The 14,091-nt window shown below is 37.5% G+C and overlaps 1 protein-coding gene across 1 annotated transcript; it reads right to left on the bottom strand.

The window, feature by feature from the left end:
- Nucleotides 1–1,523: 1,523 nt before the first annotated feature.
- On the bottom strand, nt 1,524–14,037 carry abhd18 (abhydrolase domain containing 18). Its single transcript, XM_077578569.1, has 14 exons — nt 13,939–14,037; nt 13,075–13,183; nt 11,697–11,781; nt 11,512–11,612; nt 9,872–9,947; nt 9,698–9,782; nt 9,374–9,401; nt 8,904–9,042; nt 7,813–7,902; nt 7,443–7,544; nt 7,117–7,355; nt 5,713–5,849; nt 5,407–5,569; nt 1,524–3,678 (listed from the first exon to the last, which is right to left on the bottom strand). The coding sequence occupies exons 2-14, from the start codon at nt 13,164–13,166 to the stop codon at nt 3,621–3,623; spliced, it is 1,395 nt and encodes a 464-aa protein (XP_077434695.1). The 5' UTR covers nt 13,167–13,183; nt 13,939–14,037; the 3' UTR covers nt 1,524–3,620.
- Between the last annotated feature and the right edge of the window lie 54 nt (nt 14,038–14,091).

The raw sequence follows: 14,091 nt of genomic DNA, 5'->3' as shown, positions 1-14,091 counted from the left end.
ATTAAGCTATATTTTTGGCTTTCATTAACGAACTCAGGCAACTATTTCTGCTTGTGTTGTTGTGTGTAACATATTTGTATAATTGTATTTGACATGTATTTTTTATTAACTCCCTAGGGTCTTTTGTTTGATGTTCATGTTTGAAAGGTACTGATTTTTGATTATAAATTGAAATGATTGATTTTTTAAAAATAATTAAAAAAAAAATACTGTTAAGTTGTGGCAACTTGACGATGCATTCGAGAGAAAAAAATGTAAGAAAATGTTTTTGTCGATTTTTAAATATCACTTGTTTTGCATAAAGAAATGTGCTATATTTTTTAACATTTCATCACAAATTACAAATCATTGGTTTTAGGGAAAATCAATGTTTTGTTTTTGTTTGTTTGTTTGTTTTAAAGAAAATGTGATTGCTGCATTGAGTCTCTTGAGTTTATAAACAAAAAAGTCAAAAGGATTTTTGACATTCAAAGTTTCTCATTCGAAGTCTGTCGATGTATAATAGCTTTATGATGATGTATGTAACTCAACTGGAATGTCTCATTCTTTGTATATGTTGTTTGTTTATTCCTAGTGATAAGTGGGTCAGGAAAATAGATCGATCGATTTTATACAATGTTGACAAATTAAAAATTATGTGAATATGTTGTCAACTTGAATGGCGTGTCAATAACAACAAAACGTTCCAAAAATAATACAGCTTGCGTATGAACAACCCACAAATTGTCTTAACAAGCGGTTCTTCAAGTGGAAGTGGAAGGTAGACTGGTGAAGTATAGTAAATCACCAGACCTAAACTCGATTTTGGGAAATAAATGCTGAACCATTGGGCTTGTTTTACAGTCATCTTCTGATGTCAAACTCAAATGTATTCAGTCTACAGCAAACACAAACAAATTTGCGTTACTCTACTGTACGGATCCTTCAAAAAGGGCAGTGTGTCCCTTGTTCTCGCTCGGCCAGCCCTATCCACTCCGTGACAAACAATGGGCTCTTTATCTGCCTTCGTTTGATCACAACTGTGTTTATCACTACATTTCCTTGTGGCTTTACTGCATGTGCATGACTTCTGCCTCCCAGACAGACACTGGAAAAAAATTCTAAAACCCTTATCCTCATTAGGATAGGCAGCAGGTGAGCCAACCAGACCCTATCATATCATACTGGTAGCCAGCATGGTGGGAAATTGAAAATCTGTTCCACAATTAGAAGCTTTTTGGCAAAGTATAGCATATAGCATAAGGAACTTTTAACATTGATTAAGTATTTAATCATTGTGTCTGTGTGTGTGTGTAACTGTACAGTTTCTGATCCTAGTCGTTAGTATAGTGGTTCACATAGCATAAATTGCTGTCAATCAGTTCAAAGAGGTGCAAAGAGGACAGGCGAAGAATTTGTGTGGACAAGATAATCTTAGGACGTCACCCAGAAACCGGTGGCTGTGAGGAACCTCTAATGCAAGATAAAGATGAATAATTACAACATTTGTATAAGACAAAGGATTTTTTTTAAAACTTCCAAGATAGGTTGAAGGTCAATTTATTGTCAAGATTTCAAGAAAATTTTTAATGTTGCTTTCTTTGCTCCATAAAAGACAAACAACAGCAAACTATTATCAAATATATGAATAGAAAGCGTTTAAAACAAACATTGACAAATCTGAAGTGGTAAAAGTAATACACTTCAAGTGACACTTGTAAATGAAATTTAATAAGGTTTAAAATTGGCATTCTGAAAATATGCAGAAATCCATCCAAGTGCACAGTTTTAGTTGATTAAGATAAAATCATTTGTTTCTGTGATTTACTCACTGTGGCTCCTTTTTTAGATCAACTAGCGGTACATACTAATGAACAACTAATTCAATCGGTAGCTCAACTGATGAGTAGGTCATAAATTATAATAAATGTGACTTTTTTTTAAATAGTTTACTGTGGTCCACTGTAACACCAAAGGCATCACCACTTAACACATTCCAGTACATTCAATTCGCATGTCATTTTAGAAATTATGAGTAGCATTAAGGCAAACTGAGTATTGACATATTGTAATTACAAGACTTTACACCGATCTAATCAGCTGGATCGGGATCGGGATCGGATGATATTTTGCATTTCACGCAAAATCGGTGATCGGCTATGATGTCTTTATTTGGCCAATTGATCTATAACATCGGCTCCACAAAATCAAACATTACCTTTTTCAGCAATTTATACAGAACGCCCAAATGCATTTCAATTTATTTCAATTATACAAACGTGGGTTTTCATATTTATCCTAATCATGTAAAGCCTAAATTTTTTTTAATTATATTGAGTATTGCTCTATGAGAGTAACAACATTTTTAGTTAAATGAGTTCTTTGAACAGTTCCAGTTTATATTGTGATCAATTGATCAGCCTTGAATAAACTAGTGGTAGCATGGTATTTTATTCAGGGTAATGCTAAAAACAACATGCCCTCAATTCTAGCAAAGTACGTTGTCATGTATCAAATGTATATTGTTTCAACATTAGCAAATGTGCATCTAATTGTGATTTGACAACAGCAAATTTTGCGCAGACCCCACAAAATGTGCACTGCCATTCAGATGATGGTTTAAAAACCTGACTCATAGAAATGTATTTTTAAAATACTTTAGAAAAATTAAGGTAATTTCACGTTTTCAATGCCAAATGACAACAGTTTTGAGAACAAAACAAAATACATACTGCACATTTCTGGGAAATTGAATTACTTATTCTAACTTTGAAGGACCAACATTCTGTAGGAATAACATATTGCAACTGGTGTACAAATATTGACCATTTGGGTAAATGGGGGTCATTAAAAATGGGGTAGATTAGAAAACACAGTATACCATAACAAAAAAAACAAAAAACATTGTCAGCAAATGCGGTATGAGTTGCACATAATCTGTGTAGTCATTGACGGTTGTCATGTTTGATAGATTAGTGTTATCTAGTGGTGGATTTGGTATATAAAAAGAGAAAAAAAACGGAAGTCAATTTAATTGTAGACATCGTTCTTTCTACAAGTCATTTCAATCGTCAAACATCCTGACTTTACGTGGCATTGTCTTTTCACTATACGGTCTCCCATTTCTCGTTAGTGAGGAAGGCACCTAACAGTCAGCGTCAACATTAGAGAAGGACTATAGTGAAAAGATAATGCCACATAAAGTGAGGATTTTTGACGATTGAAATGATTTATAGAAAGAACGATGTCTACAAACAAATTTACTTCCGTTTTTGTTGTCTTTTTTTGTAAATATACCAAATCCACCACTGGATGGCACCAATCTACCAAACATGACAGCAGTCAACGACTACACATAAACAATACAGTAATTAAAAAAACCACAAGGCAGTAACATATTCAGAATTAAATGTTTTAAAACAGCCACATAGAAAATGTGTTTTAGGGAAGTCACAACAGTTATCACAATCCCTTAACATCATTGAAAAACCACAAAATATTTTAAAGCTGCACAATCATACAGGCTGAGAGAGAAGTTGCAAGTGGACGGTCTGGGAGAACTCATTTGCTCTGTGCAAAATACCGTACACACAGTGTAAATTACTTGTCATGATGAATATGGACCTTCAGGGCTGTCATAGCTAGACAAGGTGGGGATACTTCAGGCAGAATCTGTTGAACGCATCATAGATGGCCTGTCTAAAAAAACAAAAACATAAGTAATCCATTAGAATGCAAAAAACACAAACAAATAGTGGCTAATAGTAGAAACAGAAAAACTTCAGAACACAGTCCCTAATCTGTGCTAACACAGACGTCAAGGCATATTTACAGTAGATTTTGTGTGTGTGTGTGTGTGTGTGCGTGTGTGTGTGTGTGTGTGTGTGTGTGTGTGTGTGTGTGTGTATATATATATCTCTTTCACTGCCAGACGTTTTCAGAAACGGGTTGTCGCCAGTGCCAGCCGATTTAAGCATTTTGACTGATCTTTCAAGGTCCACAGAAAATGTTGTGTTTGGACTATGGAAACACACATACTACCAAATGAAAGATTGGACTCTCATCTTTCATCAGAAAAAAAGAGTTTCTACCTTATTACGTTCTTCAGTAATCAACAATAGAAAATGGTTACTTTCACCGAAATTCTCTGTTTTGAAACAAAAAACGGAGAAAAGGGGCTTTTTGTGAAACTATGTTATTTCATGCACTCCAGTGAATTGTACACTTTTTTTGTCCATGAATGATGCCACAAACACCTAAATAGTGCTTTACTTCTGTAAAACGCTTTCACCAACAACGAAAAAGTGTTTTTTGATTGCAAAATACGTTTATTTCCATTCAACAGTGTAACAATTTGACAAAACAATTTCGCTATTTACTATTACAAATGTGTGCAACTGTGGTACTACTTACAATTATGTGGATGTTTCAAATACAGTTTTTCTTTTTATAACGCTCTCCTGCGTGCAAGGAGACTCCGCTGGACTCGCACAACAGTTTACTTTCAATTTGTCCGTTTCGCGTGCAAACGTTACACGTTACACTTTCCTTTTTTGCCGGGGAATAAATAACAAGTAGCAGACTGTACACACTCCTCCGATGAATATGCATTGGACTCGGGGCACTCTTCGTCGTCCGATCGAACGTCCGCCTGTGCGTGCTCGATTGTGCTCCGCGTTTATGACGCCGTCAGCGGTTCCAATTTCGCCGTCAAGCTCGGATTCACCTTCATCATCATCGATGATGATCATCGTTGTCATCAATGTGCTCTTTTAGTGTTGGTCGATCCCTTTCGTCTTGTAAGTGTAGAGAGCTGCTTTCCAAACGGGCACCACTTCCTCCTCAGCCATCTAGCTCCCCCCCACGTCTTCTACTGCCGCGTCAATGCTTTCCATCCACGGAGTCATCATCATCATCATCATCATCATTGATGATGATCATCGTTGTCATCAATGTGCTCTTTTAGCTTTGGTCGATGCTTTTTGTCTTTGAAATAAAAAGGCTCGGGAGTGAACTCGCAAACGGTCGCTATTTTTCCTTTGTTTTCCATTCTGATCTCCTGCTCGACGCTCTAGCTCCGCCTCTACTGACGCCCACCCGATCTTGTCAAAAGACAGTCATCGCTGCCCTCTAGGGGCCAAAAATAGTCCTTAGGCACAACAGACCTAATTGAAACTTTCACCAGAGATGCGGAAGGCTTCCCCCCACCCGTTTCAAAAAAAAATTAAAAAAAATTGGATGACGTCTTTTGACGTCATTGGCAGTGCTCCGTAGGTTTTTACTTGATGTCTTTAAACGTCAGTGGCAGTGAAAGAGTTATATACACACACACACACACACACACACACACACACACACACACACACACACACACAAGTACAGCCATGTACCTGCCCACCATATGATTCTGGTTTGTCAGAGTGGTACCTGAAAACGTTCTGTTTGAAAAGATAAGCACTGATATGTCCTCCATTCAGATAGCGAACTTCACATCCAGGCCAGATCTCCTGCAGACTGAGGACCCCTGTACGAGGGACATAGGCGTCCTCTTTGGCCTGCACCACGATGATAAGACTGGTGTCAACGGGGACTAGCAATGACAGAAATACATTTCTCAGTTGGGACAATAAGTCCAAATCATACACTTTGTTAACTACCACAGCCACAAATGCACACAACTAACTGAAAATTAAGTATGATTGTGTTTACGACTGCATGCACATCTACACTCACCAGAGAAATTGGCCATGTGTGTACACTCGTCCATCACTCCCTTCATGAAGCTTATCGACTCGCTGTGCAATGATGGTCGACACGTTTTAGCTGAATTTGCCTTCATCCCAGTCAGTGATTTGTTTGCTTGGTAGCCACTTAAAAAAAGAGAGAGAGGAAAAAAACTGTTTCAGAGAATAGCTAACACTCAAATACAAAAACATTTAAATACGTTTTTGGTACTTTGTCCTTGACTCCCCAAAACGTATTTATACGTTTTTTTTAAATGCTAGAACATACAGAAGGCTTTTACGCAGCTTCTGACCTGAAGAGGTTGCTCAGAGCTATTGTAGTTATTACAAAAAACGTCCATCATTGGCAGCAGAGTATAAGAGATCAGGTAGGGCCATGTTGTAACCAAGGTTATTTTAGTTAACGAAAACTAATGAAAAAAAATACAATTCAAAAAAACAAATTTGTTAACGAAATAAAATAAAAACAAAAATGCTTTATAAAAAAACGAAAACTAACTGAAACTATATTTTATGTTTACAAAACTAACTAAAAATAACTATAATTATAGCGAAAATGTCCTTCAGTTTTAGTCCTTTGGTAATTAATTTAATGCATGAGCCTTTGGGGATGATTTTAAATGTGATTTTAAGTAGATTTATTTTGATATTAACTGAAATAAGGACGTTTGAAAGTGTGGCACATAAAGGTGACGTCATCTAGCAGCAGCCAATAGAAAAGCACCTTCAGATGATGTCGCTCCTAGGCGACAATTTTTTACGTGCTTGACTCTTAGCGCCAATGGCTTGGCTCGCCTACTTTTTTATTTAATTCAGCCAAAATGCAACACTAGGTAACTAATTTGTTATTTTACCATGGTGTTTATTAAATATTGCACACAATACACTTTAAAAAAATCTGAAACTAATACTGAAACTAAGTCAAACCAAGCATTTTTTAAATAACCAAAACTAATAAAAACTAACAGAACCACATTTGATAAACTAATTAAAACAAACTACATTTAAAAAACAAAAACAAAAAACGAAATAAAAACTAACTAAAACAAAAATTCCAAAACTATAATAACCCTGGTTGCAACAAGCTCTTTTTGCCAGTGTTTTCAACAGATTTGTGAATAATGATGAAACTTAGCTATATTTTAATTCTAATTGTTGCAAAACTGAAACAGATACAAATATGCTTGTTTTTCCTGATGAAAGAAGAGACTCTAATCGTTCTTTCTTTTGGGCCTTGCAAAATAAGTCAAAATCTAGTCAAACAGCCGGGAGCGAAGGGGGTTGCTTCATACGAGACTGTACTAGCAAAACATTTGCATTCCAGAAGTACAACTGCATCTTAAGTGTACCAGAGTACAAAATGACAACACTGACATGAACCACAAATGATCACCTTGGTAAAGTGTCGAAACTTGTCTTGGTGTTATCCACTGATAATATTGTGTCTAATTTGTCCCCAGCCACGCCTTCTCCGACCCACAGACCAGGCCCCATTTTTGCCTTTCCTCCTACTCTGGAGCAGCAGTCCACTGGCACGCCATCTTCTGGAGGCTGCTCCAGTAGATGCTGGAAGGAATTCACTCTACCTGAAGAGTGTTTTATAAACTCTTGAGCCATCTTGAAGGAGTCGGCCTAACAGATGGAGACATGCCAGAGATGAGCTTACATTACAAAATAATAAGCCCTCAATAGTTCGGAAAAGCAAGACTGTCAACAAACCCCGCAATACTCCAACAGCTTAATGATCTCTTCTTCATACACTGAATCAATGGCATATTGCTTCTCCAGCTCCGACCAATTCACTGCTTTACTTAGCACACCCTATAAAGGAATCAAACACACAAAAAAGAAGAAAGAGAAGAAATTCAAGATTTAATAGTTCTCTTAAATGTATTTTGTATACAATACCTAATGACTGTAATAGCGTATATGGATCTTGTCGATACTTTGGGAAAAATATAATGCATACAATCAGAAAGACAGGTTGCTGGAAATGGAAACTGATGGCGGTTCACTATCTTCTCAATTTCATCAGTCAGCCAGGACGTTGGTAATGCAATTCTACTAATGTGTGTAGATTACCGCTTACCGTGGTGAAGACACTTGAGGCAGTGGACCATGACAGGCAGGGAATCAGAGGGATGGGCTTTGGCCAATTAGTCACTGCTAAGGACGACATCTTAAGACAAACAAACGTTGAAAAAGATAATTAAACTCTCATTCATGGTGTTTACAGTACTAGGGAATTTTGCATATGTCTTCAGGTAAGGAGAGGAAAACACATTGATGGGAAAATGTTCTCATTCTGACTTCACCTTGTCATCTCACTTTATTTTGGAGATTAATTACATAACTCAGTTTAATGTTTTGTATCATTTCAATTGCTCCTCTTTTTACCCTGACTGGCCAGTTACTCGGTCAGGAACTCAATAAATTCAGACTAAGTAATTAATCCAGTCTTTATGTTTCCAAGAAAACTGACGGTTTGCTTTTCATTAGCCTTCATGACTTTTACATAAAGCAGAACAAAACAACATTTGGCTCTCGTTGATTATAGCGGCACCTTTGGACAAAAGCGGTGACTTGTTTTCCCTTTAATTTCCCTTAAAAGAATGACATTTCCCATGAGGCCAAGCGCATATCATCGTGATATCCGGACGGCCAAGGCGCCCGTAGTTGGACTGAATTACATGGTTTCTTTTCTGTTTTCTTTATACAGCACTGTAACTTTTCTCATGTATGTTAACAGCAGACGATGGTTGTGATCCTACCTTCTTTATTGTACCCCCCCCCCCCACCTGTCTACTAATATTGTCTACATGTCCTGGTAATTATTTTGACATTTTAGTGCATGTTTGTTGAAATTGGGGGCAAAAACCATATGTATGACGCCATCTTTAGGTTAAACACTGGGATAAACACAATTTGGCTGTTTGTCCTCTCATGGACGAGCAGAGATTACAGACATTGTTGGGAATGTTACTTTATAAAAGTAATAATTAGTTATAGTTACTCATTACTTGCTCAAAAAAGTATATATATATATATATATATATATATATATATAGCTGTGAGTTGTACTGTTTATTTTTTATTTTCTTTTTTATAGCTATTTCGTTTCACCAAACTACCAGATCACCAGAATGAGATGACAGAATGCGGGATGATATTGTCACTTACATAGCCTCCCATGGAGATACCGGTCATTCCAACAGGTGAGTAGCCCTCCCTCTCCAGCCAATGGAGAAGCACAGAGGACTCCAAAATCAGAGCTCCACCCATCACAAACAGGTCTGACACATTCTTTAGACAGGACCGCCTAAAAGAGATAATTGGCCATTAGATTCTGAGTCTTAAAAAGCCTACAATACAGCGACAGGCCAAATAAAACAATATGTATACAAAATTGTAATTTTCAGATAGAAATAATTCAAAATGACACTGCATTGCTCATCCATTGAATGGCATTTTATGGTCATTCTTAATAAATTCATTCTTGTGCGTTTATTGGTTCTCCACGTGCTTCGACTTCCTCTCACAGTCCAAAAACATTTAAGTTAGGTAACAGTCTGTTAAACACCAAACTGTCCATAGGTGAGAATGTGTATGGATGGATGGTTGTTTCAGCAAGTAAAAAGGTTGAAACTTACAACTGGTCTTTTGGTTTACGATAGCCATGTGAAACGGAAAGTCAAGGTATAACATTTTTGGAAGCGGAAAGACAACGGGACAAAAACAAACGATCGGCAGAACAAATTCAGACAGGGCAACTCACTCAACAAAGGAAAAATCTATTTGAAAAATAAATAAATTATACACTGCATGAAATAGGGCCGCTACAGTGAAAATACTTGTAGTCCGATCTATTTGAAATGAGAAACTACGTCTCGACAGTAACAAAACCTTGGGAGCAGCAACCAATGTAAACAGGTTACGTTAAATATCGCCAGTGTGCAAAACCAACAGAAGGATATAATAAGGGTTCTCCAAAAGGAGAGAAGCCATTCCTGCTTCTTTGACCATAGGCCTGGCCATCAGGGTCCTTCGGCGCCAGAAAAACTACAATGAGAACATCTCGTTAAAATGACGTTTAGTGTATAGACATTTGTACAAATGGATTCAAAAAAGTTTAAAAAAGAAAAGCTTACATGATCTCCAGTGCCAGCCAAGTGAATACATACTGGTCTGTTGATCTGCCATCTTTTAGGAACTATAAACTGGAACCTGAAAATATGTCACTTTAAATAACAATGCATTTGAGGACATTTTAAGCGTGTTCATTTTATCCCCTTGACCAACTAGGTGCTTACATCATTTATATCACACACACACCAACAATTAAAATACTACTTGCATGATCAACGACATGTAGTGTATTGTATACCCAAACATTATTGATTCTCTTCCAGACATATAAATGACATAGATTGTACACTCTACACTGTGGTCAATACATTCACACTCAAACAGCAATATTTTTTTTGTGTATTCAGAGAGCCATGTTGACCGTTTGTTACACAATATAAACGTTTGGGAATGTAGTACTTAAGTCCAGTTTTACATTTTATTTTATGCAATCCAAAGAGTGTCATTCACATAATTGATTTACTATTTATTGTTTCATTTGTTTAACCTCTATTTATTTGACCTTTATTGAACCAGGTAGGCCAGTTGAGGACCATTTCTTATTTAGAATCTGGCCAAGAAGGCTGCATAATTAAAGGTGCATTGTGCCGTTTAAGAATATAATATTAAAGGTTTTTCTACATCATGCATGCTCGACCAATGCTCAGATGAGTACGAAGAGCCCTGACTCTTTTACTCTGACTGCACCTATCAGCTTTTATCTTCCTTTATAGTAGAGTGTGCGGACCCTTACACGTTGCAGTTCCTTTGGGGAGGGGAGGGGCGGAGCTTTTCTTACCTCATTTGAAGTCATATTTTCGTTTGTCAACTGTGGCTGTCACTTTATCGTGCACGTACTCACACGCGCACCATGAACAAGCCTGACACAGATGCTGCAGTTACGCTTTGGGCCAGAGGTGGCAGCCGTGAGCAAAAAAGTGACAATCTTTTCAGATTCTGTGTAGTCCCTGTTCTCCCACTGTACAGTGATCATTATAATATTGGTAAAACATATACAGTACTGTGAATCCCTACATACTGCAAGTTTGGCCTTAGCAAATTTGCCTATTAGCAGATTTTTTTGAGGGGGTTGGGGGAGGCTGCACTAAAAACTCACCTATTTGCTGTTTTGTCCCATATATGGTGTTATTTCAGTGGCAAGTAACAAATGATGAACTGGGAGTAGCTGCTTCCTTTAGACAATTTTCCCCCCCACTGTACTCTTCTAAGTGTGGCCATGATTGTTGTTTGGAGCCTTGCAATGCAGCAAACATGGCAATTATCTGTGATATGCAAATGCAATATTCATTTAGCTGGTTGTGCTGTAACTCGCTCATTGGGATAACCAAGCAAAAAAAAAAAGGGGGGGGGATAACCAAGCCAACCACTAAATTATCAGCAACGTTAGTATAATTAACTTAGTATTAATTAATTACCGGGGAGTTTTCCCAAACACTAAATGCATTGACCATGACCAGCTCAGTGGTCTAGTTAGTGGTAGAGTGTCCGCCTTGAGGTTGGGAGGTCGTAGGTTCTATCCCCTGCCAGTCATACCAAAGAGTATAAGAAAATTACGCTAACTTGAGTCATTTCGACTGATCTAATTGTGCAGATGTGCAGTCAGCTGCTGTGTTGTGTGTTAATCAAGTATCAGGTTTAATACCTTGCTTTCACAGCCTCGGTTGGCAGGATTCCAGGTACTAAGTGCTCCAGAGGTGAAATGAAGACACCGTCATGGATGTAGCAATCAGCGTGTGCCTCTGTCTGTGTAAAAATGCACTTGTACATAAGAACCAACAGAAACTGTAGACTTATGAAGAGTACTCAAAGAGAGACAAGCTGAAGTACCTTGTTTATATGAACTGGATAGTCCCTGGGCACCAGAAACTTACACCTCTCTCTGTCTGCAATGATCTTACGGAACTCAAAAATTCTGCAGAGAACAAGAGTTCAACATCAGTACAAATCCATTTGCTCCATTCCTGATTGTCAGCACTATCTCAGAGAAGTTGTACAGTACTATTATTTTCAGAATTAGCTGCCAAGTAGGTAAAACATACACAAAATGTTCCTTCACAGTCACAAGTCATCCAAGAAACATGAAAATAACAATGACCAACAGAGGGAGACAGTACGGGAAGCCTGGTGGGCCAGTATCAGGGTCATTATAGTTTTGGGATTTTCATTTTAGTTAGTTTTTATTTCGTTTCTAGTTTTGTTTTTTAAAGTTAGTTTAATTAGTTTTCAAGGTGATTCTGTTAATTTTATTAGTTTTAGTTATAAAAAAAAAATAAGCTTAATTTTAGTTGAGTTTGTTAGTTTCTGTATTAGTTTTCATTTTTTTAAATGTACGCAATATGTAATAAACAGCAAGGTAAAATGAAAAAAAATAATGCATTTCTTACCTAACATTGCATTTCGGCTGAGTTAAACGAAAAAGCAGGCGAGCCGGGCCATTGGAGGTAAAGGTCAAGCATGAATTGTCGCCTAGGAGTGATGTCATCTGATGGGGCTTTTCTATTGGCTGCTGCTAGATGACGTCACTTCTGTGTGACACTATTTCAAACGTCCTTATTCCGGTTAATATCGGGAACAAATACTGTATACTTGAAATCACATTTAAAACCATCCCTAAAGGCTAATGTATTAAATTAATTACCAAAGACTAAAACAAAGGCCATTTTTGCTATATAATTATAGTTTTAGTTAGTTTTGTAAACATGAAATGTAGTTTCTGTTAGTTTTTGTTTTTAAAAAAGCTTTTTCAGTTCATTATCGAAATTGTTTTTTGAATTTTATAGCTTTAGTTTTTTCGTTCAGCGGCCCAAGTTCCTTAGATGAGAACAGATAACATGGATTTGGGGTGGCATCTCAATATCTGTGCTCCCTCAAAGGGGCGCACAATATGAACCTGGAAAACCCCCCAGCACATACAGACACATAATGAAAACCATTTTTAATAAGAAACCCAAATTCAACAAACAAAACAACTTAAGTTGGTTGACTCAACCTATGTGATGATACAAATATATATATTAAAAAAAGTATTTCATCTCCAGTACACTACACAATTAAGAAGTACATCATGAGTGGGATCTCTCGCATTCCAAAAATAATAATATATGCTTGCGATGGTAAAAATAGGTATGTGTATAGAGGTTAACAATGGTGAACAATCATGACATGCAACCAAAAGAGCCCTGGCATGATTTCCTTCACTACCTACCTCTTGAGGTCTTCAGGCTTTCCCCAACCCCCAATGAAGAGTTTGCTGAGGAGTAGCCTTCTGTAAAATACATCAAGTCGACTCACACCCATGGACCAGCACCAGGCATCTAAACAGAGAAACACGTACAGTAGTTTCAAATCAAGTAATCGGTTAAGAAAATAGATGGATGACCAGTGTTAAGCGCTACTGACTCAAATCAACTTCTTAACATCAGAGTTTAAAAAGGAGGTCACCATAAGGTCCAGGAAAACAAATCACACATAATTTGTTTTTAGTCAACGCGACTACTTTGGTGAGCAAGTAATAGAATTGTAACACACAAGGTCAGTTGTAATAACTTGGGTGTGTGGTGACCTTTAATCTGAATTCGCATTTAGAGCAACAGCCGTAACTATGCAAACACTTGCGCAACAACAATCTACAATGCATGTCTGTTCACAGCTCAACAGGAAATCATTGCAGGGATGAACAACGAATTCGAACCTACCTAAATACTCCACGAAAATTCCAAGCAAACGCGTATCGGTTAGCGGACACAATATTTGGGCAGATGTTATAAACGTGCATCAACTCGCAGTCGCAATGCTACAGAACAAGTTGTGGCTCCGAATGCAACCATCATATCCATTGACCATTCGGTGACTTTCATGCGTGAGTCGCGACGCTTCCCGGTTGAACGAAGAACGTCCGCACGTTTTCTTCATGTCGGGTTGTCCAAAGTTTCATTCCGAGTAACTATTAGCTTAGCATTGCTCATTCATTCTGCAAGGTTTTCAGTCGGCCTGCAGTGAGTCAGATGAATAATATGTCAAGCGAACAAGCAGAGACATATTTCTGATAGAAAGTGATAAATGACATTACCTCACTGTGTGTAAAAACGTTTCTGTTTGCTGTGAATTTATTGGTAGAACGGGTTGGCAGCCAGTAACCCTTCAGATAAATGTCATGGCCATGGCATGCACATCATATATGAATAGATTCGATCTTAATCTCTAACGCCTACGTCAATTTAGC

This window comes from Vanacampus margaritifer, chromosome 10 (genome assembly GCF_051991255.1).
Source record: "Vanacampus margaritifer isolate UIUO_Vmar chromosome 10, RoL_Vmar_1.0, whole genome shotgun sequence".
Classification (NCBI taxonomy): Eukaryota; Metazoa; Chordata; class Actinopteri; order Syngnathiformes; family Syngnathidae; genus Vanacampus; species Vanacampus margaritifer.
This window is presented reverse-complemented; position numbering and strand designations above follow the sequence as displayed.